The 14,598-nt window shown below is 31.1% G+C and overlaps 2 protein-coding genes and 1 pseudogene across 2 annotated transcripts; 2 read left to right on the forward strand and 1 right to left on the reverse strand.

Moving 5' to 3' along the window:
• Positions 1–1,390: 1,390 nt before the first annotated feature.
• LOC149883449 (uncharacterized) lies at positions 1,391–2,708 on the reverse strand (annotated as a pseudogene).
• A 1,288-nt stretch (positions 2,709–3,996) lies between these two features.
• LOC149883450 (uncharacterized) lies at positions 3,997–5,264 on the forward strand. Its single transcript, XM_090101194.1, has one exon. The coding sequence runs from the start codon at positions 3,997–3,999 to the stop codon at positions 4,792–4,794; it is 798 nt and encodes a 265-aa protein (XP_089957320.1). The 3' UTR covers positions 4,795–5,264.
• LOC149883451 (uncharacterized) lies at positions 4,840–9,263 on the forward strand. The gene is made up of 4 exons (XM_090101078.1): positions 4,840–4,850; positions 4,910–5,537; positions 5,625–7,929; positions 8,005–9,263. Exons 1-4 carry the CDS (start codon positions 4,840–4,842, stop codon positions 9,261–9,263), a joined length of 4,203 nt encoding a protein of 1,400 aa, XP_089957204.1.
• The last annotated feature ends 5,335 nt before the right edge of the window (positions 9,264–14,598 follow it).

Here is a 14,598-nt window from a genome sequence, read left to right on the forward strand (position 1 = left end):
AGTAAGTACGAAGACAATTGCAATATAAAACACAATATCATTAATAGTGTTAGTAAACATAAATATAATTGAAAAATGTAAACGAGGAACCAATCATATTTTGTTCATTAAGAAACGAAACTCGTCAAGAAATTAATATTCGTCAAGATCCAAACACAAAGAAATCAACATAAAAGAAATGTTAAAACATCGCAATTTGATGTTAGAGATTTAGCTTAAAGGTGTCGAGAAAGAAAAACATCTATTGGAATAAGCAAAAACAATCAAAAAAAAACCAAAGTATGAACGTAACTGAAATAAGTATGAGTGTTACCATTAGTCAAAATCTTGCGCCATACCGAGAGCCTTGTGATCCAAGTTATTCAAACCTTTATTGATATTAAAAGTACTTTTATTTCTTAATATTTTGAATTTTTATTAAGAAGCTTAAGCAGTGCTTTGTTATTTTTACTCAGTTCGTTAACCAAATTTTTGCAAAATTTCTAATCAGTTTTTAAAAAAATGAATTAAAATATCTTTATTTTGAATGTAATTTTACTCCTCATAAAACTTTTAGCCATCTGAATATTACTACAAACAAAAAGAATTAAAAGCGCCGAGATGCTAAATTCACTTCCGCCGAGAGGATTAACACCCATCTTTACCAACTCAATAGTTATTTCTGTTTAGTTAGAATAAGAAGATATGGTAAACTTCTGCAAGCCTTTATCTAAACTATTCTTGAAGTTAACAAGTTTGTCAGGTACTAAGTTCGCGTCTCTATTGGTCATAGATTTGAAATTTCTTATTTCAATGGTTTTCTTAGACTTCAGAAGAAGTTATTAATTTGAAGCATTTAGGCTTTTCAAACCCGATTTTTTTTTCAACCTTCTTACAAAAGGTTTCAATATTTTCAAAATTCTGTTTTAAACTTATTTTCAGATTGAGATTAGTGTCAGTAAGACCTTTTATAATATGCACACCGTTTATTATATCTTCACCCCATTTTTCGTTTAAATTTGAGTAAACACTTTTTAAAATCTTTTTAACTTGATTTTATAAAGCTGCCATTTGTATATTGATCATACAAACAGTTTTTTATTTGGCTTCTAATTCATTTCAAATAAACTGCCTACTCTTTATGAACATCTTCTGTTTTCGACGATTTCCTAAAATTCCGAAGAAGTTTTTTGTTCAAAGCTGAGAACCCGCAAAAATACTAGAGGGCTTACAATATGAAAGCTGCAACGGTAACACAAACAATTTATGTTAATAATCAAACTGTACTATTTGTATACTGTAATAAATAGCTTATTTTATTTAAATATTACATTCTTCTATTGTGTTATATTACTATATCTAATAAAAATACAATATGAATTCATTACCATAACATAAATATTAGTTATCACTAAATGGTACTTTTAATAAAAAATATAGTAATTAACTCTTGCATTGAGGAGAGAACAGGAACCTCTTGGTTTCCTTGTAACATATACTCATGAGTAATGAAACCATTTTTGGAACAACTTGTATTACTGCATGAAATCATGAAACCAAATTCAGGTTTCATGCAATAACAATACTGTTTTCTATGTTGAATGTCTTTGTCTCTTTTTCTGCTGACAATTTCTAGTAAAATAACATTGAAGAAATATTTAGCCAAAAAATTAACAACTACTTTAAGAAACTCATTATCATGCTGTACACTGTAAATAATTGTTTTGCTCAACTGGGGACCACATAAAAAACTCACCAAAGGTAACTTTGCAAACGAACATCTGTAATTCCATCTGGGAAAAGTAAGGGTGATTTGATTTTAGACCATTACTGTGAAGGGGAAATTTTTCATCACTTTGCCAGTTAATAAAAACATTTTTATAATTATATGGGCATTTAATCTCTAAAACACTCTTTCCATGACAAGAACAGGTAAATATTCCATCAGGAGAAGTTCCCAAAAAAGGCATATCAGCCATAACATAAAAGCTAGAGTTAATAAACGAAAAATTGCTGTGCTTCTTTAACTGGACCTCATAATATGTATCTTTGGCCCAATTTTCCATTTTCTTACCGTATTGTGTAAATATGCTATAAAAATCTTTTTTATATAGCATGATTTCTTTGATAAGAGATTCACTGAGAACAAATTTATTTGTGTGAAATACATTAAAACATATTGAAGCTGTAATTCTTCCTGCCCAATGAACTTGCCCATATGATGATAGATTTTGTTGATATGTTACTTTGGCAAGTTCAGAACCTGACTTAGTATAACTTGATTTATGATGGCTATTACAATCTAAGCTGGTAAATATAACAGATTTAGGATTGGATTGGTGTAAGGTGTTAAAGTCGCTGACTGATATGCAAAATGATGGGTCAATATATGAATAATATCCATTTAATTTAAACATAGTTGATGCTCTTATGCTTTTCGTTTGTTTTTTTTAATACAAGATCATTAAATGAGGGTAACTCTCCTCTTTTTTTATTTTTGCTAAAAATCATAGCCCTTAATGGTGTTGAATTAACATTGAGCTTTGAGGCATTCCATGAACAAAGCTGACTTGTTGACGCATCTTCTCTATTTAAACGGTGGTGCACAGCAGCCTCAAGTTTAAAAAGTAGAGCTGCAATATGTGAGCAAGCTGAACCTAGTCCCACTGGACAAGTGCAGCTGCTTTTTTTAACCCATCCATCTTAGTAAAGACAAGCCCATACATCATACATGGAACTTTTTATGCTGACTCGCTGGCTTGAAAGAACCAACAATCCTGCACATGGCCACAGAAAAAATAAGTTTTTTTATGCCTCGAATGATTTATATGCTTTGGTATTTTCTTTTGTAAACTCACTAGGAGTGTCTATGAGAAAAATTAAAACGTCTCTCCAAGTAATTTCAGGCAACTTTGTAATGTCTTTCTTCCAAACACTTTCATTTAAATTTTCTGGATTAATTCAATTGCGATTGAAATATTCATTTTTTATTTATTGATAATTGATTTTAATATTTTAAATAGTTATGTTTATCAAGTTAAAATAAATGTTGACTATAGTTAAACCGCTATTTTAGTTTTGTTTTGCCTGCCAGTATCCGCGCGCTTATTGTTTACATTTTGCTTATACGTCACATGAAATTGGTCTATAATAAAAACCAGGCTGGCAATATTTTGCTTTTGAGAACAAAATCAACTATGTTAGTTTATTTAAGATGGTGAATATTAGGGATTGTTGCATTACTTTTAATGCAACGAACTATTTTATGGCTTTTTGTTTTTAAAAGAATGCTTTTCTCGCAACGGCTTTTTGTATTAGAAAGAGGGCTAAAGCATGCGAGCTTTGTAATTGATTTTGTTATTGTATATATATATTACTTACTTCTTGATCAAGAGCTATCTTTTACTTATACTTAACTGCTTATTGCAAAAGGTAGTTAAACATGGAGCCCACGGAGTTTTGTTTGTGATTTAAGCTTGTTACAGTAGTGATTATCCTGAAATCTTATTCGGTTGGATGCTAAAGATATTTCCAGATACTTGCAGCTAAGTTATTATTTTTCTTCTGTAATATTTTAATGTTAAATACGTTGTCTCTATTTGGAGTAATTATATTTCGAAAGACAAGTACTGTAATTATTCGAAGTGCATTTTAAATTGGTCTGGATTTAAAATAATTTAAAACTTTCTGCTATTTTGGACTTGCTTTCATTGAAAACATTAAAGTTAATGTGGTTACTGGTAGGCAGTCCTAATATGCTTTACATTGACTAAAAGGAAATTTCATTATACGTGCAGATTTTAATTGTTATAATTGTTCTTTAGTACAATCATCTGAGATTCATTTTTATCTTAATTATTTGTCTAACATATTTCATCTTAACTATTATCAACACTTGCATTCATCTTAAAGAGTTGTGTATAAACTCATTAATATCATTATTCCCTTATTTTTTTTTTAAAAAAAAAAAAAAAAAAAAAAAAAAAATTTTACTCTGTGAGATTCTAGATTTGCACCATGTCCAATCTTTCTACTAAACGCAGAGTTCGTACAATGAACATAAATTCAGTTATAAAAATATTTAATCAAACTAATGAACTTATTAGAGCTGATAATCACATAGAAGTTTCAAATGAGCTTATAACCTTACAAGACACTGCTGCAGATAAGTTTGAAAAAATCAAAATGTTAGATGAAGAGATTTCTGTTTTAATTGAAGATATTGATGAATTACAACTCGATGATGACAATTCTACTCAATTTACACTTAACTATAAACGTGAAATTTTGAAAATTAATACTTTCTTAAAACAATTTGATTCAAAAGGTAATGAATCCAGTTCCGTTGCTACATTTAAAATTAACAAGGTGGTTAAACTTCCTGCATTAAACCTTGAACCATTTGATGGCAAAGCAGAAAATTGGCATTCATTTTTTGAAAACTTTAACTGTGCTATTAACCAAAATGAAGAACTGTCTAATATTCAAAAAATGACATATTTACGAAACTTAGTCCAAGGCCAAGCATTATCTGCAATCACAGGGTTATCACTTTCCAATGATAATTATGTAATTGCATTAGATATATTGAAAGATCGTTTTTCAAATAAACAAACATTGATATCTTCTCACATGAAAAAGCTTTTATCTCTAGAGCGTGTAATCAACATAAAAAATGTCAATTCTTTAAGAAGAATTTTAGATATGATTGAAATCCAGGTTCGTAGTTTAGAAAACCTTGGAATTAATTCCTCAATATATGGTCCTTTGTTGATCCCAGTATTGCTTGAGAAGTTACCTGATGAACTTACCTAATTATCAGTCGTAAATTAAATGATAATGAAACTTGGGAAATAAGAAATGTACTTGATGTACTAAAATCTGAGTTAAGAGCACGTGAACAGAGTAGCAATTCTTCAGAACCTTCTAGTTTACCATTCACAGCCAGTACTTTTCATTCTACTGGAGCATCAGATAAAAGGCGATCAACCTATTTTGAAAGAAATAATTATCATGTCAATAATATACCCTTTAATAAAAATAATTCTACTGCTACTCAACTTTCATGTATTTTCTGCAATAATAACCACAAGCCACATCAATGTCAAGTTATTACAAATGTTACAGCTCGAAAGAAGATTTTGAGCGAGAAAAGGCGATGCTTTCGTTGTCTTCATGATGGACATTTTAGTCATCAATGCCCTTCTTCCTTTAAATGTTTTAAATGTGGTGGTTTACATCATATTTCAATTTGTGATCATGACAATCGAAAGGATCATGCAAAATCTAACAATGAAAAACAAAATTCAAATTTAACCTCAGTTGCCAGTGCTTCTTTACTTCAGACTGAAGCTGTTTTGCTGCAAACTGCATTAGTATTGGTTGAAAATGAAGACCACTCCCAATCTGCAACCTGTCGACTCCTGTTTGATAATTGTTCGCAGCTCAGCTATATTTCTACATCAGCATGTGCCAAACTTAAATTAAAACCATTGTGCAAAAAAGAAATCCATATCAAGACCTTTGGACATGGTAGCATTTCAGAGGTCTTAGACAGAGTTAGGTTGTGTGTCAAAAGTACTTATGGTTATTACATTGTCATAGAATGCTTTGTTAAAGACATTTGCTCTCCTTTAAATGGATAGCATATTGGTATTGCTTCTAGTAACTATAGCCATTTGAGAGGTCTAAGGTTAGCTGATGATAATAAATTAAGTGATACTTTATCTGTTGATATATTGGTTGGAGCTAATTTTTATTGGAAATTTATAGAAAATCAAGTCATTAGAGGAATTAGTGGTCCAGTAGCTATTAAATCAAAAGTGGGATACATTGTTAGTGGTCCTATGATCGTTGAAAGGGATAGGGTAGATAATTCAACTGTTTTATCAACACATGTTTTAAAAATAGACTCTGAATTTGTCAATAGCCAATTAGCAATTAAAATGGAGTTTAATTCTTTATGGGACGATACAAAGTTTAATGTAATTGATGAGGTCATATGTGATCAGTTTAAAAATAATATAAAATTTGATGGCCAAATGTACGAAGTTGAATTACCATTCAAATCAGACCATCCTGTGTTAGGTGACAATTATAGTTTATGCAAAAATAGGTTGTTGGCTTTAGAGAAAAAGTTTATGAAAGATTCAAATATGTTTACATCTTACAATGACATTATTATAGAACAATTGACAAAGGGCATTATCGAACGAGTGTCCAAATTTGAAAGCAATATTGGCGATGTTCACTATTTACCCCATCGTCCAGTTATTCGTAATGATAAGCAAACTTCAAGAATTCGAATTGTCTTCGATGCAAGTTCTTCTATATCTGGTCCCTCATTGAATGAGTGTTTGTTTTCTGGACCATCTCTTACAACTTCTTTATTTGGAGTGTTATTACGTTTTCGTTCAAAGCGAATTGCCTTCATTGCAGATATTGAAAAGGCATTTTTAAACATATCATTGGCTAAAAAACACCGTGACTTTGCGCGTTTTATATGGTATGATGACTTGTTTGATTTAAATAACACTAAACTGAATTCAGCTGCATTGAGTACATATCGTTTATGCAGAGTTTTGTTCGGTGTAACATCTTCTCCCTTTTTATTGTCTGCAACACTTCTAACTCATGCAGAACGTTATCTAAATAGCGATCCAAAGTTTGTTAAAAAATTTATTCAATCACTTCATGTAGATGATTTAAATACAAGTACTGATTCTGTTTCTGAAGGACTTAGATTTTATAAAAAATCCAAATCATGTTTAAAAGAAGGTGGATTTAATCTGAGAAAGTTTGAGTCAAACTCAAAGGAGTTATGCGATTTGATTCAAGAGGATGACTTTATTTCGCACAATGTATCAAAAGTTTTAGGTTTAAAATGGAATAAATCAGAAGATTGCTTTATTTTTTCGTTTCAAGAACTTCTTACAACTGTTAACTCTAACCCAACAAAAAGAGACATTCTTAAATTTATAGCTAGCTTCTACGACCCTTTGGGACTTCTAAATCCTGTCATTGTAAGATGTAAAATATTGTTTCAGTCTATTTGTAGGCTGAAACTCGGTTGGAATGTTGAAATAGATGGTGATATTTTGAATGAATGGGATCATATTGTTCATGATTTAATTTCTGTACCATTTGTTTGTGTGCCAAGGTGGCATATAAAGTTGGCTGACAAACCAGATAATTTTAAATATGGGTTGTATGGTTTTAGTGATGCAAGTCTAAAAGCATATGGGTGTTGTGTTTATTTGAGATGTTGTACTAACAACAATTACAATACTTGTTTGGTCACTTCTAAATCTAGAGTTTCTCCTTTAAGTAAAAGTACAATTCCAAGGCTGGAATTAAGAGCCATGTTATTATTAGCTAACTTAATGTCAGTTGTTTCCAAAGAATTATCTAGTGTTTACAATATTTCTGAAATAAAATTATTTTCTGATTCTATTATCTGTCTAAATTGGGTTAATAATGAAAATAAAATCTATGAATTGTTTATTCAAAAGCGTTTAGAAAAAATTCGGTTGTTATATGATGTTAAATTTTGGGATTATATTGAAAGTGAGAGAAACCCAGCAGATATTATATCACGTGGGAGTAAATTTAGTGATTTTCAAAATAATGAACTTTGGTTCAAAGGTGCCAAATTTTTGTATAATGATTCTGTTTCCTGGCCATGCTTTGATTTCAAAAAGCAGGGATTATCATTCCATTCTGATGTTGCAACATTGATGACATCTGTCGATTCTCCTTTAAATTTAGAATTTATGCATATTGAGAGATTTAAAAACTATGACCATCTTCTGAGAGTCACTTCATTTGTTTTGCGTTTTGTCCGTATAGTTAAAAAAGAAATATGTGTGCAAGGGTTTTCTTCTACTCCGAATGCCATAGAATTAAACCAAGCTGAAACTCTTTGGATTACATATATTCAAAAAAATATAAGTTTATTAAAATCTTATAATCAGTTGAAAAAAGATTTAGGTTTTTTCATTGAAAGTGGTATTGTTCGTTGTTTAGGTCGTCTTGGTAATGCCCCAATTCCATACAATTCAAAACATCCAATATTTTTGCCTAAAAAAAGTTTATTTAGTGAACTATTAATATTACATTGCCACTCAATAGTAAAACATAATGGAGTAAAGGAAACATTAACTCAATTGCGTTCCAAGTTTTGGATTCCAAAAGCTCGAAATACTATTAGGAAGCTGATTAAAAAATGCTATGTGTGTAGACGATATGATAGCAGACCTTATAAATATCCTATTTCACCTCCCTTACCTTTGTCAAGACTAAATGATGAATACGCCTTTAAATGTGCTGGAGTAGATTATTGTGGTCCGATTTTTGTTAAAAATATTTATTTTGGAGATGAAATGTTTAAAGCTTGGATATTTATTGCAACTTGTTCTAGTACACGTTTTCTTCATTTAGATCTTGTTCCTGATTGTTCTGCACAGTCATGTATTCGTTGTCTACGTCGGTTTATTGGTCATTATGGTTCACCCTATGAGATTGTCAGTGATAATGGCACATATTTCTCTGCAGATGAAACCCAAGCTTTTGTTTCTTCTAAGCGTATCCGTTGGCATTTCAATGTGGCTGCAGCGCCGTGGTGGGGTGGGTTCTTTGAGAGAATGGTTAGGACAATAAAAAGAACTCTTAAAAAAATATTAACAACATCAAGATTAAACTATGAAGAAATGCTTACAATTCTTTCTGAAATCGTAATCATAACTAACAACAGGCCTATTACCTTTATTTATGAAACACCTGGTGATGAATCTTTAACACCTAATCATCTTATGTTTGGGCGTAAGCTTAATTTAGAGTCGTCGCATTCAAATATCCTTTCTGATGAGGAACATAATTTAAGTAAACAGTATTATCATAGTAAAACCATTCTGGAGCACTTTTGGCAGAGATGGAAAAATGAATATTTAATTGAACTAAGAGAATTTCATAAATGTCGCAAATCTCAAAGCTCTGGTCACATCATTAAAATTGGTGATGTCGTTATAATAGATGATCCGAAAACGTCACGTTGCGAATGGAAGTTAGGTATCGTACAGGAATTAATACCATCAAATGATAATCTAATTCGTGCAGCATCAGTTAGATGTATTTCTACTAATAAACCTCAAGTTATAAAAAGGCCAATTAATAAATTATATCTATTAGAAGAACATAAACCTATGCAAGCTCCAGATATTAATAACAATGTAAATATAACCTTTATCGATGAAAAGAATATACCTTTAGTGAATAAGGACACTTAAGTGGGGGCCAGTGTTGCATTACTTTTAATGCAACGAACTATTTTATGGCTTTTTGTTTTTAAAAGAATGCTTTTCTCGCAACGGCTTTTTGTATTAGAAAGAGGGCTAAAGCATGCGAGCTTTGTAATTGATTTTGTTATTGTATATATATATTACTTACTTCTTGATCAAGAGCTATCTTTTACTTATACTTAACTGCTTATTGCAAAAGGTAGTTAAACAGGGATTGTTCGTCCAATTTTGTATTTTCAACTTCAGTTTAGTGCACTTTTCATTAACTTTGAGACCCATGTTTTATATGATTCTTAATCAGCATAAAATTCTCTATCAGAATCAATTATAAAGTTAGGGTGGAAGGGGGGAGGGGTGGTATGGAGAAAACCGAGTAGCGCCCACATCTGGTATTTGGGTATTTTAGTATTACTAAGAACTACATACTGATCTTGATTAGACCTCATTGATGGAAACAACAATCTATACATATTGCTAAGTTCTTACTCATTTTTAGACTTTTGAAGGAAATGTGAGTCATTCACAAGCAAATCGTCATACTTCAGCGAGTAAAAACGATGAGGAGTTTTCGATTTGTAAGAACAAAAACTTTTTCTTCCCCAATGTTGTAAGCAATTTTGTATCTCTCTTGCACTAAAGAATAGCCGCACACTGCGTTACTTGCTGCCATGTCGACTTTGATGCTAAGAAGTGCTTTGTTTGATTTTCTCAAATTATTTATAACGGTCAGCGAAAGTATCATTTATTTCTTACGGAAATTACATTTTCTTTTGTCGGTCTCACATCATAGTTTTTAATGTCTTTTCTAGATCCTTAGCAAAAGCAGATTTTCCATATATAGTGAGGAGCTTCATATACGATAGATTGAGTCCCTTTTCCTTTATCACACCTTTTCTCCTCAAAGAACGAAAAGGCTTCAAAAGTTTTTGCATTTCACCCAAGTTTGCAGTTAGAGGTCAATACCAGAAAACTTATTTACTTGAAATATTTACAATGAAAATTTGTTGGAGGTTTGTGCAGGTAATCAACACTGAGCGAAAAAATTTTTTAAAAATGTCATAATTAGAATGCCATTAAAGGGATGAAATCAAAGTCTTCTTCTTTGGTGTCATTGGCAATATTTGCACGAGTTATCCTCTCTACTTACTGGGTAGAACATTTAAAAGACCAGAAATATGTGTTAATAAGAACTACAAAAACTTTAGACCTTAGTTTTGGTAATAAAACTCAAAAACGTGTAACACCTAAAAGCGAGTTACAAAAAGTTCCTATGAGTTACGAAATGAAAGCGTGAAAAATAATTTAAAGGTACAGGGCTTCAAGAATTGAAATTTTGTAATACTTAAAAGACCGTAAAACTATAAACCGAAATAAATAACGCGTAAATTTCAGCGTTTTACATAACGATGTTCTAGAAATTGCATGCGTTTGAGAACAAGTTGAGAAAGTTTGGTATGCGTAACTTTAAAACTAAGTATTTTTTTTATCAATGGTGTCGTGAATAAGTCTTCAAGATGTAATTAGCTTGTGCGAAGGTGTTAATGTTTTGTAGGTGCTAATGTGTGTAGGTGTTAATGTATGTAATTGTTATTGCATTACATGTGTGAAATTGACGCAATTGTAAAAGTGTATAAAAAGAGAGTGTATTTTGTAAAGTGTATTGATTCGCAGTCAGATGTAAAAAATATTATCAAGTTCAAAAAGTGACTCTTTAGTATCTCAGAGAAAGTTTAAATAATTCCCCACACTCTTTGGTGGCGACTACTGCCAGGACGAACGAAACTTACGAGTTAGCGAAGAATGGACCAAGAACGAACTTACCAGAGAGAAATCAACATGATAAGAATAATCATTAAAAGCATAAAACAACACGATTAATGGCGACAAATCAAGCATAATCTTGGCGCTGCACAAAATAACAAATTTATTGGGAAGATTTGAAATGGCAAAGGATGAGCTGACCAGAAAAATGCTCGACGACGGCGAAAACATCGATTCGGTAGAAGAATGGCTTTCAAAACCAGTAATGGAAGTAGAAGCAGCGATTGAAATTAAAAACAAAATGGGGGACAAGTTAAATTCGATAAAAAAAAACGAATGCATCAGAAAATTTGAGTATGAAAAACAAATCATGGAACAGTAATTAATGATTCAAAAAGAAGCAGAACAAGCCTCATGGAGAAAACTTCAAAGCGAAGAAGAGTGGTATCTAAAGAAACTAAAAATGAAAGAAACATTGCGCAAATCTCTTGGAAACGAAAACGAAGCTACTCAGCAATACGTCAAGCTTCAAAAGTACACAATCACAAAATTTAATGGCGGTTATAAAGACTGGTTACGGAAGAATTTACGGTAGAAGTCGACAACTCAAACATATCAAACATCAGCAAATTCAACTTCTTACTGGAACTCGTCGAAGGAAAGCCCAGTGAGGACATACTTGGTTTACCACATTCGTTGAAGGGATACGATGAAATTAAACGCATACTACAAGAAACTTACGGAAAAGATATTTGGGTTCACAAAGCATTGATTAAAGATTTGGAAGGATTGACGGCTATACACAGCACTCACAAGATCAAAGAAGTTCACGACTTTTACAACAAGCTTGCGAGAACTGTACGAACATTGAAAGCTATGCAGAAACTACAAACGGCTCAATCATTCGTGTATTCATTGATGGATTAACTTGGACCAGTTCGAGAAATACTCACACAAAACGATGATGGATGGGAAGAATGGGGACTGTAGAAAATCTTCGAAAAGTTGCAAAAGTACATTGAAAGGAATCCGTTGAACTCAACCCAAGCGACGAACAAACAAAGGGCGATAAAAAGAACGCAAACGTACAGTCAAGGTCCTATGAGCATCGAAGCACTACATTTAAACAATACAATGGCTGTCTTTATGACAAAGAAATCATGGCAAGTAGTGGTAAGCCTGGATGTATCTACTGTGGGTTACAAAACCACAAAAGCGAGGATTGTACAAAAGTGCTAACTGTTGCTAGGCGCAGGAAGATTTTAACAAGCAAAAGATTATGTTACAACTGCATTGATTACGGACACTTGGCGGCAAATTGTAAATCAAGAGGATGCAGAAAGAGCATCAAAAAACATCACTCGTCCATTTGTCAAGATGGGAACGCAAAAATGGATGGTAAAATGGAAAATAAAAAAGAAACCATGGGAGCGGTGCTTAATGCAAGTACAACTATTCACCCAACAGTGATCGCAAAAGTAAATGGCGAAAAAGCAAGAATAATGTTGGATACGGGTGCTGGAAGTTCCTATATATGTACGAACTTGATTACGAAGCTAAAGCTGAAAGCTACACGAAAGGAATATAAACCCAGGAAAAAAAGTTCTATAGATTTTCTATAAAACTATTTTATTTCTATAGGAGTTCTATAAAAATAATTGAATTCTATAAAATTTCTATAGACAAATTCTTAAAGTCTATAGAAATTTCTATAGACTTCAAAATATATTTTGATTTCTATAAACTTTAAGAAATTGTCTATAGAAATTTTATAGAACTCAATTATTTTTATAAAACTCCTATAGAAATGAAATGGTTTTTATAGAAAATCTATAGAACTTTTTGTCCTGGATTCTAAAAACTTTGTCTATAGAATTGATCTAATATTAGATCATAGATATATTCTACAAAAGAACATGTCTTGAGAAAATAACGTCTATTGATTTTTATATTGTGGATTTTTATATAAAAAATTGTTGTAACATATGTTACAATAATGTTTTATATAAATCATATATTGATATATATTGATATATATATATATATTTATATACATAAATAGGCTAATTTTATATTTTATAAATAATAGTGGAGCTGTAGCATCCCAATATCTAGGAATTTTTTCTTTTCAATTTTAGTAGTTTATTTCTTTACAAAAGTAACAAAACGTATGGAAAACAATACTTTTTGACCAACTTAATATACTCTAAATTCAATCTGAAAAAGTTAAAAACTCATACGAAAACATTAGTATTCGCCATTTTTTCAACGCGAAGACGAGTTAAAAAGTGAAATAAGTTATTCAAAAATTAAACATGGTTTTCACTGCTGTTTAAATTTTTTAATTTTAAGCGGTTCATCCAAATGCTAATCATTGCGAAAACTATGATAAAACTACCAAGCAATAAAAACCAGGTCTATAAGTGAAATATTTTAGTCATTTTTTTAAATTCGTCATTACGTTGAAAAAATGGCGAGTTTTAGCGTTTTCGTATGAGTTTTTAACACTTTCAGATTGAATTTAAAGAATATTAAGTTGGTCTAAAAGCATTGTTTCCTATGGTTTTTATTAATTTTGGACGACTATCTTTTGTAATCTGCAACAAAAAAGTAGGTGGTTACGAAAGGAAAATAGCGCCATATATATATATATATATATATATATATATATATATATATATATATATATATATATATATATATATATATATATTGATTGGTTATGTATTATATCAAAATAATACAAAGCTCTTGTGCGTAAAAGAGTGCTCAATATTATAATAATAGAGCAATATATATATATATATCTGTTATTTAAATGGAGAAAAACAACATTTTAATAGTACTTAAAGTTTCGTGCCTTACGGCAATCGTCAGCTATTAATTACAAATTAAAAACGTAAAAAACCGTTTAAAAACGAATCAAATTTACGGTAGAACGAATTCTGGCGTAATAAGTGAAAAGACGCATTCATTTAGTCTTCAGTATCAAAAGAGGATAGAAGGAACTTGTTAGCATGTCGACATTTAGATAATATTTCGCTTCTTTTGTTGAGAAGGTTGTTTTCTTTATACGATAAAATTTCAAACTTCTCGTGAAGGCAAAGGTTACAGGTCTTGGTTTCAGGGTTGGAAGGTTTGCATCGCTTTACAATTCTCCACTTTATTATAGGTGTGATAGCTTTTTCTTTGAATTTCCAAATTTCCTTTGAAAGTTCGGTATCATTCTCATACCTGACCGTATTAAAAGATTTTACATGGTTAGCATATCTTAGCTTAAACGGTGTCTCGCTAATGCCAAAATAAACTTTTTCTTTGAGTTCAAGATTTTCGGAACTCACGATAGCTTTATAAACGATATTGCTTAATAAACATTGATTGTTTAAAGGACACGCAGTTTTGTTGGTACAGTTGCAGGTGTTTTTTGGTATGCTTCTTTGGTCTTGTAAAATTTTGTGATTATGCGAATTAATGATGGATTTTACGTTTTCGCATACTGGTTTAAAAAAATTAAAAACAAACGTCTCTACAAATTTCTAATTTTTGACATTAATGATTTTTA

The sequence above is a fragment of the Hydra viridissima genome, unplaced genomic scaffold, assembly GCF_058129835.1.
Source record: "Hydra viridissima isolate aposymbiotic clone 2 unplaced genomic scaffold, HvirCarnegie_v1 scaffold_10, whole genome shotgun sequence".
Taxonomy (NCBI): Eukaryota; Metazoa; Cnidaria; class Hydrozoa; order Anthoathecata; family Hydridae; genus Hydra; species Hydra viridissima.

What these genes read in the sequence shown, in the direction of transcription:
- LOC149883451 (XM_090101078.1), top strand. An exon ending in TTTCAGAGGTCTTAGACAGA is followed by an intron (nt 5,538 to 5,624) that starts GTTAGGTTGTGT and finishes TTAAATGGATAG; the next exon opens with CATATTGGTATTGCTTCTAG. An exon ending in ATATATTCAAAAAAATATAA is followed by an intron (nt 7,930 to 8,004) that starts GTTTATTAAAAT and finishes TTCGTTGTTTAG; the next exon opens with GTCGTCTTGGTAATGCCCCA.
- LOC149883450 (XM_090101194.1), top strand. Translation starts at nt 3,997, where the DNA reads ATGTCCAATCTTTCTACTAAACGCAGAGTTCGTACAATGAACATAAAT.